This window comes from Cannabis sativa, chromosome 4 (genome assembly GCF_029168945.1).
Source record: "Cannabis sativa cultivar Pink pepper isolate KNU-18-1 chromosome 4, ASM2916894v1, whole genome shotgun sequence".
NCBI lineage: Eukaryota > Viridiplantae > Streptophyta > Magnoliopsida > Rosales > Cannabaceae > Cannabis > Cannabis sativa.
Window position 1 is genome coordinate 15,440,578 of NC_083604.1, and position 12,878 is coordinate 15,453,455.

Here is a 12,878-nt window from a genome sequence, read left to right on the forward strand (position 1 = left end):
GATTGGATTGGATCGGATTTAAACTATTATGCGGATCGGATTGGATCCAAAATATGAAATCCGCACTTAGTGCGGATTGGATGTTGTTTGACCAAAAAAATGCGGATTGGATCGGATGAACACCCCTAGTGGACCATAAGAAGAACTGGTATACTTTTTTTCTTCAAAAAAAAAAAATATTAAATCATATACATTTTTTGATATAGGGTAGGTTTAGAAATAATTGTGTAATAATTACTATAACATATTAATTACACTATATTTTTAAAAAAATATTATTATTAGATATTAGTATTACTTTACATTTATTATAAATAGGGCCTTTACGATTAGTTAACTATATTCTCTAAAATATTTTTTTTTTTAAAATTATATGAGACATAATACTTAATTATACCAATAACGTTACGACACTGAAGAAGGTATTAAACACTAGTGGTGCCTTTTAGCAATTCTTATTTAATGTATTTAAATATGATGTGATAATTACATATGAATTCTTAATCTCTTATTTGACGAGTAGTTAGTTAGTAATTACAAGGAAAATGATAATTTTTATTACTTAATATTTAAAATAAAAAGTTTTAGTAATTACACGTACACTCAATTATTATGGAGTAAGAGAATTAGAGTGTAACTAAGGTCTCTCAATTACCTCCAATTACATGTAATTACACAAATACATAAATGTAATTACTTTCAATTACACTTAATTTCAATTCGAAGAATGCTAAATGGTACTTTACGGTATCAAGCACCATAAGAAGTAGTATGTTATTATTGGTGTAAATTAATATAGAATCCCGTACAATTTAATTTAATAAACGATATAAAAAACTATTAACTAATCGCAATGCGCCATATCAGCATGGTGTTTAACATCATACTATACCTAATAACAATACTTTTTCGATTTCTTATTATCTTTCCAAACAAGTCCTTAATAAATAATATAAAAAACTATTAATTTCTAGAGCTATTTTTTTTTTTTTTAATAAAATATTCTATTCAAAACTATTATATATCTAAAGTCTAATATTTGACTTTGTCCGATATAATATTAAAAGCAATGCTCTTAACTTTTAGGTGAGGCTGGTTTTTGGCTGTTTGATTAGTTCTTGAGATTCTCGTGTGTAGGAGTTTCAGATTCTGGTCACCATTAGAGTCTATTTGTTTGCACAATTTATTCTCCGTTACTATAGAAGCAGAAGCAGCCCACTCATTTCATCATTTGGTATAACTAGTTGTTCATATTGCTTTTGATAGGTATGAAATATTTTGATTTCTAATGAAATTTAAAGAACAAAATTCGTATGAATTTAACATAGCAAATCTTATTCTTACCAAAAAAACAAAAAAACATAGCAAATCTTTTAGTACACTACTAATTAAATTATTACATCATAAATAAATTAAAATTAAGAATATATGTTTGCTTTTTTAAGGTGGGGTCGACAACAAGAGCCTCACATTTGTTGTTGTAACCCAAAGACTGACAGATACAATAAATTTTTTTTTATATATATTATATAAAAAACCTCCTTCTTAGCCGCCGACCCATTTTTTTTTCCAATGTTCAGCTGAGATAGCTCTCCCCTTTGTTTATTATGCCTCTCTGGTAATTCTTTCCCTCCCTTTAAAATTTGCATCTGTTATTTTACTCGGATTATTTTTACTGTTAAATATGTTAATGAAATTCATTTAACTCCCATTTTAAACTTTTGTTTCTGCTAAGAAGTTAGCTCCACGTGCTGCAAAATATTACAAGAATTTTTAATCAGATATTTCTTCTCTACAAAAAGAACTGAAAAAAATTCATACTTTGCTTTGCATTCTGTTTCTTCAAGTTGTTATAAGTCAAGTCAGTTTGTAGAATTCCCAATATATTATTCATTTTTATGTTATGTTCTTTGAAAGCAAAGCATGGGGTTTTTCTTTTGGTAGTGCTGATTTCAGGTTCTGGGTGTTTTTATTATTTATTTATTGAAAACAAAGGTCTTATTTTGTATAGATTGTTTTATTGTGGTTTGTTATTTCTGCGTGTAATATATATATTTTGTATGGCTGTGTATAATATGTTTATAATCAAAGAACTCAACTTAAGCTTCTTCATTGACACAATTAAAGATCAAATTTATATCTTAAAATTTTATATGTTGAATTTGATGTAGTGGTTCTTTCTTTTATGATAGACTGAACTTACTTCAAGACAATCATGTGATTGTTTGTTTTAATTTACAAAAAATAAGAACAATCCAAAATTTCCATTCATTTACTGGATAAACTTGATAGAAATCCTCAGCTTGAGAAAGCTTTTAAAATGTAGACTTATATCTCCATTAAAAAACTTCCTTAGCATTTGATAAAACCATTGATTGTTAGTAATGCAACTAATTTACTATTACTGATCTACTTTCATTTTAAGTGGTTGGCAAATGGGTATATTGGTCAATCTAATTGTTTAATTTGCATATTAAGCAATTAGAAATAGATTGGTTACCCAGATATGATTTTTCCTTTGAAAAAAATTGGCAATTATTACCTTACAAAAAAAAAAAATGGCAATTATTAGAATCTTATAATTAATTGTAGTAAGTTTTGAAAGTTAAGTGATTTAGTATTAAAGTAATGTTTACTTTTTCTCATTAATTTTGATTATGTGCAGCTGTTTATATTGAAGCTAACAACTTTCTTTTTGTATTCTTTCTGGGAAGATATATAAGATATGTAATTCATATTTTCTGCACTTCTATGAAAATCATGGTCTAGTAGTCTACCTGAATTTCTGTTTTTCTATGAACTGTCTGTTTCATTGCCCCTCTTGAAGTAACTACAAGAAATCATTTTTTCTTTTGTAGTACTCTAATGATGAACAAAACTGGAAAGGACACTTTAACACCAATCGATGCTTCATTTACAAAGCTCCCTGATCACCTTTTGGTAGAAATTTTCATTCGAATTCCAGTCACTGAGTGGGCACAAATATGTTGTGTAAAAAAGCAGTGGGCAAACCTTTTCCGGGGAGAATGCTTGTGGCGAGCTGCTCTTGACAAGAGTTATCCTTCTGCTAGCCAAGCTAAAAGGTGGCCTGGACCTATACCACGAGGGTTGAGCCAAAGGTAATATTACATGACTCCTCACTATTTTTCGTAATAGTCTCTTTTCTTTTCGTAATAATATTATATGTCTTCATGGTTTTCCAGATTTCAATTCTGAGCTAACATCTTATTATATATTCTTTTCTTTTAACTTTGTATGGATTCTTTTTGGTGCTTATAAATATTACTATAGCTTTTTTCTTCTTTCTTTCAGAGAAAATAACTACTATAGCTTACAAAACCTTGAACCATTATTCTTCATAGCCTAAACTCTTCCCATGGATTGAATTATTAGTATGCCCAAATTTATTGCTATTGTTCATATTGACTTGTTTGCTTGAATTTAATTTGTGCTATAGTTGTGCTTTGCCCTTGACAATCTAATGGTGGACTGGTGATCTTTCACTTTAGTCATGTGTGTGTGCACTCATATCTTAATCATTTAATGAGAGGTAGTGGATTGAGATAGATTCTTTTGATGTATGAGTTCCCCTTCAAAATCACTTGGTGGTCTTTTATTCAAATGCAGGGTTATTGTGAATAACAATATGGCAAATTCTAAGGTTCTTGCGAATTCACTTAAATCTAAGCTCGTGTTTTTATTTAAATTGATATTGACAAGTCTTACATGAAGTTGTGTTCAATAAAGATGAACGTGACAAGTTCACCACATTGCTACTCTATGCTGTTTATTAAAAGAAAGTATAGAATATGCAAAACAATGAATCATACAAATTGTCCCCTCTTTTGCAACTCTGTATTTTGTAATTCATGTTGACTCTATGATGAGCACCTGCAACTCAAATACAACAACCAGCAGCAACAAAACAGTATTCCAGCAGCAGTATTACTCAACAGACCAAAAACACAGCAAGTAAGATTCAAATGGTGAGCTATTATTGAATTGAAACACTATGAGAGACTCTTCCACACTCGGCAGAGAGCTAAGGTAGCTCTCTCCTGATGCAGTAGAGAATACTCTATTACAAAATGCATAACTGAAAAACACAATCCATTCCCATACAAAAGGTAGCTCACTACTAAAGACAATTACCAAAATACCCCCTCCTAAGCCACTTTACCTTGCTTACCCCTTCTAGCATAAGTAAACTTAATAGGAGGCCTCACATTCGTATCATTACCCCCCCCAAAATCCCGAACCTTGTCCCCAAGGTTAAAATCTGGAAACTGGGTGGCAATGGTGTCAAACTTCTCCCAAGTAGCTTCGAAAAGAGGCAAATCTTTCCAACGAATCAACACTTCTATAGGAGCTCCCGTAGGTGTAGGCCGTTGTCGCACATTCAAAAGTTCCGCAGGTTCGACCAACAACTCCAAATCAGCAGTCAATGTAGGAGGTATGGTAGGGGACGAGTGAGCTGAACCAACCGCCGCACGGAGTTGGGACACATGGAAGACGGGGTGAACCGCTGATGATGTGGGAAGGTCCAAATGATAAGCGACGGCACCAATCCTTTTCAGAACAGTAAAGGGCCCATAGAAACGAGCAGCTAGCTTCTCATTCTTGCGGAGGGCTAAGGATTTCTGTCGATAAGGCCTTAGCTTAAGGAAGACTCGATCGCCAACTTCAAACTCAACATGTCGACGAGAAGAATCAGCTGCTGCCTTCATTTTGTGTTGAGCACGCAACAAGTGCATTTTGAGATCATCCAGAAACCCATCTCGTTCTTCCAAATACTGCTCCAGGGCCAAGACAGAAGTGGATCCCTCAGAATACCGAATTAATGCCGGTGGATCACGCCCATATAACACCTTGAATGGAGTACACCCCAAGGAGGAGTGGAAAGTAGTATTGTACCAGTACTCTGCCCAAGACAACCACTTGGCCCATGCCTTAGGTCGATCAGAAGCCAAACAACGAAGATAAGTCTCAAGGCAACGGTTTACCACCTCGGATTGGCCATCAGTTTGCGGGTGGTAGGCAGTGCTATGGCGGAGTTCAGTGCCCTGGAGGCGGAACAGCTCAGCCCAGAAATGACTGAGAAAGACACGATCACGATCCGAGACGATGGTCCGAGGAACCCCATGTAACCTGACCACTTGATGAAGGAAGGCTTCGGCAACTGTGCGAGCTGTGAAAGGGTGTTTGAGGGCAATAAAGTGACTGTATTTGCTCAAACGATCCACAACCACTAAGATCGTGTCAACACCTTCCGATTTTGGCAACCCCTCAATAAAGTCCATAGTCAAGTCCTCCCAAACCTGTGCGGGAAGATCCAAAGGCTGCAAGAGACCCCCCGGTGACATGGCCAAGTGCTTGTTCCGTTGGCACACTTCACAAGCGCGCACGAAATTCCCCACTTGCGCTTTCATACCAACCCAGTAAACATCTCCCCGAAGGCGAAGGTAAGTCCGATACTCTCCCGAATGACCACCGATTGGAGAGCTATGGTATTCCCGAAGGAAATGTGGAATCAAGGATGATGTGGCGGCCAAAACAAGTCGTCTCCGATACAACAGACGCTGTTTCTCGAATGTAAAACCCAAGACATCCTTTCCTTGTTCCAAATCTGCCACTACTCGAGAGAGGAAATGATCTTGCTTAATTTCTTGTTCAACCACCGTCCAATCCAACCAAGTGGTAGTAGTAAGGAGCGAGCATTCTAGAGGCTGCACTCTAGACAAAGCATCCGCAGCTCGGTTACCCACTCCCGGTCGATAGTGGATATCAAAATCATACCCCAGAAGTTTGACCAACCATTTCTGATGTTCCGGAGTGACCAATCGTTGTTCCAAGAGGAACTTCAAGCTTTGTTGATCGGTACGGACAATAAAACGGCGACCAAGCAAGTATGGCCTCCACTTCAGCACCGCCAATACAATGGCCATTAATTCCTTCTCATAGATGGACTTAAGTTGAGCTCGTGGTTTCAGAATCTGACTGAAGTAAGCAATAGGCCGCCCTTCTTGCATCAAAACTGCTCCTAACCCATATCCGGAGGCATCCGCTTCAACCACAAATGGCTTGGCAAAATCGGGAAGGGCTAACACGGGGACCGTAGTCATCGCAGTTTTGAGAGACTCAAAAGCTTCGGTTGCTGCCGAGGACCAAGCAAAGCTATCCTTCTTCAATTGATCTGTCAGAGGTCGAGCAATGGAACCATAATTCTTGACAAACTTGCGGTAATATCCTGTAAGACCAAGGAACCCACGTAAATCTTTAATCGAAGTAGGGAGGGGCCAATCCACCATGGCTTTGATTTTGGTATTATCCACCGCAACCCCGTGGCCACTCACTACATGTCCCAAGTACTCAATACGTCGCTGCCCAAAAGAACACTTCTTTTTATTAGCAAAAAACTGATGCTTGAGGAGAGTTTGAAGCACAAGCTCTAGGTGTCGGATGTGTGTAGCTTCGTCAGGGCTATAAACCAGAATGTCATCAAAGAATACCAGAACACATTCACGCAGCCAAGGCTTGAAAAGTGCGTTCATCTGAGATTGGAAGGTGGCAGGAGCATTAGTAAGACCAAACGGCATGACCAAAAACTCATAATGACCTTCATGAGTGCGAAAGGCCGTCTTGTGAACATCTTCAGGTCTAACTCTGATTTGATGATAACCTGAGCGCAGATCAATTTTAGAGAACACTTGAGCACCATGTAATTCATCCAAGAGTTCATCAATGACCGGTATAGGAAACTTATCTGGAATGGTGGCTCGATTAAGTGCACGGTAGTCCACACAGAACCGCCAACTACCGTCCTTCTTTTTGACTAACAAGACCGGGCTAGAAAACGGGCTGTTGCTATCTTGAATGATCTTGGCGCCTTTCATTTGGTCAATCAACCGCTCAATCTCATCCTTTGTGATCTGAGGATATCGATACGGCCGAACACTAACTGGTGCAGCATCCGGTCGTAAGGTGATGGCATGGTCATGTTGTCGTGGTGGTGGTAGAGACCGTGGCTCCTCAAAGACGGCAGTATAGCGCTGTAGCAAGGCGGAGATGGCTTCCGATGGTTCGTCCTCTGCTGCCATGACTGCCGAATGGCCCAATTCCACCCAAACACCAATCTTCTCAGTTTGTAAGGTAGCCATTAATGACTTCAGAGAAACTGGTGTTTTATGTAAGGTGGGATCCCCTTGTAACACCACCCGTTGGTTACCGAGATTAAATTCCATAGTATGCTCTTGCCAATGATGAGTTGTTTTCTGCAGCGTATTCAACCACTGAACTCCCAAAATCACATCCGTATTGCCCAAAGGAAGCGGAAGGAAATCATCCACAATAGTAATACTTTGCAAAGTCAAAGGGACCCCACGGCATACCCCCGTACCTTTGATTGCGTGCCCGCTGCCAAGTTGCACCCCGTAAGCCTCGGTACTTGTGACTGGAAGTGCCAATTTGGTAGCCAAATCCAAAGTGACAAAGTTATGAGTCGCCCCGCTATCCACCAAAACTACCACATCGTGTCCATGAATGGATCCCAACATTTTCATTGTCTTCGGGGGAGTCAATCCCACTACGGAATGCAATGAAACTTCAACAGTTTGGGCTTCGGTCGCTGCTCCTACCGGAGGTAACCCGACCATCTCGGCAATAAAATCATCCGGCGCTTCTTCTTGAGCCTCATCTTGGACAACCGCCACCACTAATTCAGCCTCTTTGCATTCATGACCCCGAAACCAGCGACCATCACACTTGAAACACACACCACGTTCTTTCTTTTCTCTCAATTCGGCTTCTGTGTAGCGTTTGAAACTCGTTGGGGAAGATGAAGTTGAAGCCGAAGTCATCTTGCTGTTGACTGAAGTGGTCGAATAAGTGGGAGAGGAGGTCACGTGTGGAACCCGTGCTTCTGGGATACTCAAAGTGTTGGGCCGATTATGAAATGGTCTGTTGGGCCCAGGTTTATAATTTCTCACAAGGGCTTGATTTGCTTCAATAGATTCAGCAAGTTCCATTGCTCTAATCAGCCCATTTGGATGCAACAAACGTAATGGGCCTTGTATATCCATTTTAAGCCCATTAACAAAGGCAGCCTGCAAACCTTGGTCGCTCATCGTTCCCATTACTGCAGCAAGAGATTCGAACCTTCTCCGATAATCTTGGACGGAGTCCGTTTGGCGGAGAGCAAAAAACCGATCATACAGGGACCCCTCATGAGCTGATCGGAACCGGCGAAGGAGCATCAACTTCAGCTCTTCCCACGATCCGATTGTGTTTCTGGAGTTTTCCCAACGAAACCAATTCAAAGCAGCCCCCTCCAAACACATAATCGCTGCTTCTAGTTGCTCCGCCGCCGTCAATCTCTGCAACCCGAAGTATCGGTCGGCTCTGTAAGTCCATTCGTCGGGGTCTTCGCCGGAGTACACAGGGAGTTCAATCTTCCGAGCCCGAAACTCCGAACGCCGTCCTCCATCGCTGTCTCTTCCATTCGACCCGAACACTGCCGGCGATGGAGGTCTCTCATTGACAGAACGTCGACCGGAGCTCTGCGTCGGCGCCTGGCTCTCCCGGATTGCGCACAACTCGTCGGCCATCCTCGCTTGACCATTCAAGCACAATCGAATCTGCTCAGCTAACCCCGTTACTGTTCGATCCTGGGATTCTTTGAACTCCCCGAGTATGGCCTTAATATTATGTATATCATTCTTCACGCTGTCCAATCCTTCTTCGATTCCCTCGATTTTTTTCTCCATCCTTGTCGACGGCATTCACCAGAAACGGCTGCTCTGATACCAAATGATGAGCACCTGCAACTCAAATACAACAACCAGCAGCAACAAAACAGTATTCCAGCAGCAGTATTACTCAACAGAACAAAAACACAGCAAGTAAGATTCAAATGGTGAGCTATTATTGAATTGAAACACTATGAGAGACTCTTCCACACTCGGCAGAGAGCTAAGGTAGCTCTCTCCTGATGCAGTAGAGAATACTCTATTACAAAATGCATAACTGAAAAACACAATCCATTCCCATACAAAAGGTAGCTCACTACTAAAGACAATTACCAAAATACCCCCTCCTAAGCCACTTTACCTTGCTTACCCCTTCTAGCATAAGTAAACTTAATAGGAGGCCTCACATTCGTATCACTCTATTCTACTGAGGTTGTATCAAATATATGCATTTTTGTGTGGTATTGTACACATGCTGCTACACACCTAATATATTTTAAACATTATGTAAATTGAACTCTTTGACGATACTAATTTGTCGAGGCAGCAAGATTCTAACATCCACCCAATTTTCTCCAGGAGATATGCAGCTCTGTATGTTAGCAGACACATATTTTCTCTTGAAGGAGAAATTGATGAGATTGTGGGACATACTTATTTGTATTTAAAAGAGCAGCTTGAGCGTTCAACCGTTTCACCTCCTTCTGGAATACTTCATGGAACCATAATTGGTGTGTTTTGTAATTTCAGTTTCAATTTTCTTATTCGATGCTTTTAATTTTATAATTGGAAATTTCAACCAAATTCTTGCATTTTGCATCTTTTTAGGTACCCTTTCCCCCATCTGATGTGTACTCCTATTGAAAATTATGATATCTTTTAATTGTATGTTATGCGTATGTACAGAAATTTAATAGATTTACCTATCTTGATTTATGTCTCATCTAATCTAATTCATTATGCTGATATTTTAGATACATGTGAGAATACTTATATTAGTCCATTATGTCTGTGCATGCCCATCTAATGGGAAAGAAAAACTTGGCTACAAAATGGTGAAATTACACAGTTTTCAATTCAGAATGGCAGTTATCATTTAGATTGTGGTTGCTTTTGCAGATCAGTTTCTTGCTTGTGGTAAATCAAGGGATATGGCTCATGAGCTTGCTTCTCAAATCTGGCTGGCCGTTGTTGACAATTTAGAAGAGAATGAACATACATTTCTGATACTTAAACGTCTTGCACAAGAAGCCGATGTAAGTCACCTATAGAAAACCTTCCATGAACTGAGCATATTACATAAATAGAAATATCATTATTCTTTTTCTATAAAATTTTTAGAATGGTTAAACTCTTATTGTAAAATATGGGATACACATGATCCTACATTTTGCTACATGGGCCATGGCCGTGGTGCTAAATATCCTGCAGTGTTCTTCAACAATTAAAATGAAGATTTATAGGAGCTTTTCTGTAACTAATTGTCATTATCAATCTAGCTGTTAAATCCTCCCTCATCGCTATGGTTCAGCAGGTTTTCCTTCCATATCCATATTCAAGATCGATGAAGGTCCAATGGAGGGTGTTTGAGAAGCTCCTCACAGATTTCCGTGATTGTTTCACTCATGTAGATTACTATGATGTATTGACTTGTGCGAAGAGCAAGTTTCAGCCAATACCGTCGACTTGGTTAGGTTACTAGTTCATCTCAGATAATTATCCACTCGACTTGACTTCCAATTGTAATTGTTACATTGTAGATATCAATATGCAACACCTCTTGTCTCTGCTCATTTATCAAGTGAAAAGAAGCTTGAAATTCCCATACCATGCCTGTGATGGATCAGGACTTAGGAGCACAAAGAACTGTATATTTTAAACTGTTAATAGTTGTGTATGATTTTCAAAAGTGTACAATTGTAAGAAACTAATTACTTGATTTCAATGTTGTGACAGTGTTAGAACTGCTGAAAGAGGCAGCAGTAGAGAAATTTTGATTAAATGTCTTCCAGTACAACTACTTGGTTGATAGAGAAATTCTATTAATAAATAATTTATAACACTCTTGATTTCTCTGGATAATGCTTTATGGACAAAACTAATCTAAATTGGTAATAAGAAGCCACAAATCTGGGTGACAAATAAACAAAAACTAAGATGGACTTGGGTTGTTTTGTAGCACACTATGGGGCATGTTTGGTAATTGAGATAGTCACATGTTTAAACAAAATTTGAACTTACGATGGATAATAATGATCCATGATCAATTTTATTTGTTTATATGGAGATTTTTATTGATTGATTTATTAGATATTAAATTTGAGTGAAAGAATGATTTTAGAAAAGCCCTATGAATATACCACCTAAAAAAAGACTTCATGATAGTAATTATGGCCCTCAATACTCATCAATGATCGACATTTTTTGGCTCATCGTTATTCTCGATTGTGAAGATGTTATTGACTATGAACCAATATTAGGCTTACACCAAGGAATGGAAAAGCATTGTGGAAACTCAAACAATTATACAATATCTTCCCCATGTAACTTGTTGAGATTTTTAGCTACTATGTTCACTGAAGTAATAGTTATAAATGGATCAGAATTGTTGCAAAATATTCAAGTACCTATAAGAACTAGCTACATTAGAATAATTATGTTGGAGTTTGCAAGTAGGGATTAAAGATAACCCAATCCAATCTAATACTTACCAAACCAACCCTCTTAGGTTAAATCTGAAAAAGTCTAGTTCGTTTGTGGCAGACAAGTTGAGACAAGCTCAACTGACCAAGAATAGATACTTGACCCAACCTAGTCCCACATATATATAAAGACAAGCTATGTTATGGCCTCAGGACCTTTTTTCTTTTTTAAGGGGATTTGAGGACATGGTCAACTTATGATGAAACTCCACTGAAATCCAATATATATCTGTAAAAGTTTTAGAAATTTTGCTATTAGGAATAGAAACCTCGAGGAGTGCTAATCACAACCTAATTTACAATCTCTTGTCATTTTTTAAACAATGTTGATTTATACTTAATATCTAGTTATAATATTATAGCTTTATTATATTTGTGCCATTTTAAATTACTCTACTAGTTAAATAATTTGTTCATTTATTTATAGAAGAATGAATTATTTTTAAGTGAAATAATATTACTCCCCAAAATATAAATATATTTTTGCATAAAATACATATATATATATTTAATTCATTTTTTTTTCTCACGTTGTGAAAACATGCACACATGTAAAATAGAATATATTTTGAATAATATAAAGAAATTAAAAACTAATATAGAAAAATATTAGATTAAAAATAAAATAAAATTATTATATTAAAAAATATATGAAAACAAGATTAAAAAAATTACTAAGAAATAACAGAGAACACATATATATATTAAAAAAAAAGTATTAAGTGTAAATTTTAAAATAATTTTAGTTGATTTATTCTATTGAGGTGTATAAATAAATTTGTGGAGTATAGAAATAAAAGTTTATTTTAGTTCTCCCATCTTAAATTGAACAAAATTAATTATCACTATATATCTTTGTCCAACATACAATTGAAGTAAAATTAACTTTAACTTAATATATAAATATATTAAAGCTTATTTTCCTTTGTAAATAATGAGTAAAAATTTAATTAGTTCAATAAATATTAATTTATTAGTAGAACATTAAAAATAATTTAATTATTTTCTTTAATTAGCTCAATAAACACAATATATAATTGTGAATAAAAAATAAAAAAATATTAAATTATTTCTCATTTGTAAAATAGTTCTAATTTTTTTTTGAATGAAATCAATTTTTATTAGACATAAACATTCGCTGATACAATGGACTGAAGAGCAAGGGGAACATCGCTCTCAGTAAAAAGACAACCTGACCAATAACAAGCACCACGTGCCATACAGTGCGAGGCTTTGTTAGCAGACCGTTTAATATGACCAATAGAAACATTACTTAAAGAAGATAAAATAAATTGACAATCCTGAACAAACAAAAAAATAGAAGGCATAGAGACCGAATTAAGAATAGCTTGAACAACTAAAATGCAATTCGTCTCTAAAATGACATTTGACTTGTTATTCCTCTTCATCCAACTAAGTGCCTCATTGACGC

General features: G+C 36.8%; 1 protein-coding gene across 1 annotated transcript; it reads left to right on the forward strand.

The window, feature by feature from the left end:
- Positions 1-1,624: 1,624 nt before the first annotated feature.
- On the forward strand, positions 1,625-9,443 carry LOC115715213 (uncharacterized). The gene is made up of 4 exons (XM_061113323.1): positions 1,625-1,956; positions 2,859-3,119; positions 3,628-3,986; positions 9,324-9,443. The coding sequence occupies exons 1-3, from the start codon at positions 1,904-1,906 to the stop codon at positions 3,728-3,730; spliced, it is 417 nt and encodes a 138-aa protein (XP_060969306.1). The 5' UTR covers positions 1,625-1,903; the 3' UTR covers positions 3,731-3,986; positions 9,324-9,443.
- Positions 9,444-12,878: the final 3,435 nt, after the last annotated feature.